This window comes from Nematolebias whitei, chromosome 21 (genome assembly GCF_014905685.2).
Source record: "Nematolebias whitei isolate Nwh7 chromosome 21, NemWhi1, whole genome shotgun sequence".
NCBI lineage: Eukaryota > Metazoa > Chordata > Actinopteri > Cyprinodontiformes > Rivulidae > Nematolebias > Nematolebias whitei.
In genome coordinates, this window is record NC_056518.1 from 8,449,207 (window position 1) to 8,450,610 (window position 1,404).

General features: G+C 49.6%; 1 protein-coding gene across 1 annotated transcript in view; it reads left to right on the top strand.

The window, feature by feature from the left end:
- The first annotated feature begins 204 nt into the window (after positions 1–204).
- Positions 205–1,404, top strand: part of LOC119427658 (E3 ubiquitin-protein ligase rnf146-like) — a 1,458-nt gene continuing 258 nt past the window's right edge. The window contains 1 exon segment of the mRNA XM_037695296.1: positions 205–853. Coding sequence (XP_037551224.1) covers positions 205–853 — 649 coding nt within the window.

Below are 1,404 nucleotides of genomic sequence, written 5' to 3' on the forward strand. Positions count from 1 at the left end.
TGGAAGCAAGCAGTTGATCTGGCAATGTAGTGGAGAAAGCAGGAAGTATATATCATTTGGACCAGTTATATTTCACATTTATCAGATATGACCGCAGCTGTATAAATATCAGCACTCGGCTCAGGACGCTGTTCAGGGTAAAAAGTGGAACAAAGGACATCCTGTAGCACAAAGACAAACCACCCACGGGACTTGCGTAGGAACATGGCTGGCTTTGGAGAAGTGGACTTGTCGGTGAATGCCCCAGCTCTCTCCAAGCTGAAAGAGCAAGTGGGAGAGGACTCCGCCCCCGCCACTCCAGAGTGTGCCATCTGCCTGCAGAGCTGCATCCACCCTGTCTGTCTCCCCTGCTCCCATGTCTTCTGCTTCCTGTGTGTGAAAGGTGCCTCCTGGCACAGCAAGCGCTGCACTCTCTGCTGACAGGAAATCCCAGAGGACTTCTTGGAGCGTCCAGTTCTGCTCTCTCCAGAAGAGCTAAAAGCTGTGGCCTCAGCACTGAGTCGGAGTGGGGGTGGGTCTCGTGGGGACTACGCCTGGTACTATGAAGGGCGAAACGGCTGGTGGCAGTATGATGAGAGGACTAGTCGAGAGCTGGAGGAGGCTTTTGTAAAGGGCAGGAAGAGCACAGAGATGCTGATTGCAGGGTTCCTTTATGTGGCAGATCTGGAAAATATGGTACAGTACCGCCGGAACGAGCATGGCCGTAGACGCAAGATGAAGAGGGACGTCGTAGATATTCCTAAGAAAGGAGTGGCAGGGTTGAGGTTAGAGCCTGAAGCTGCCTCCATTCCTGCTGACCCAGCTGCTGTGTCAGCATCAACAGAACGTGTGAGCTCAATTTTTTTTTCTAGGGGTGGCTGTGGCTGAGTGGTTAGAGCAGTTGTCCTCCAATGCGAGAGTTGGGGGTTCGAATCCACCAGCAGTCACATGTCGAAGTGTCCCTGGACAAGACACTGAACCCCTCATTGCCTCTGATGCGTGTGCCATCACTGTATGAATGTGATCTAAAGCACTGATTAGTCTCATTAGAATGATTTGTTCAATTAGCTTTGTAGAGATCTAGTAGAGTGCTGTATGAATGGGTAAATGAGGACACATATTTTGGTGTAAAGCACTTTGAATATCTTGAAATAAGATAGAAAGGTGCTATATAAGTACAGTCCATTTACCATCCATTTATATACACCCAGAAACAGGTGGAAACCATCAGCAGCAATCAGAGAGGGAGGTGTGGCATGTAAAGAGGCTGGCAGAAGCAGCAGAGGAAAAACCCAGGAGAGCAGAGAAGAAAAAGTCAAAAAGTGAACAGAGTGATGAGAAAAGGAAAAAACAGAGTGTAAACTGTGACAGATCCCCCCTTAAGGCGCAGCACCTGACGCGCCCCGAGGTTAGTACGGGTGAAGG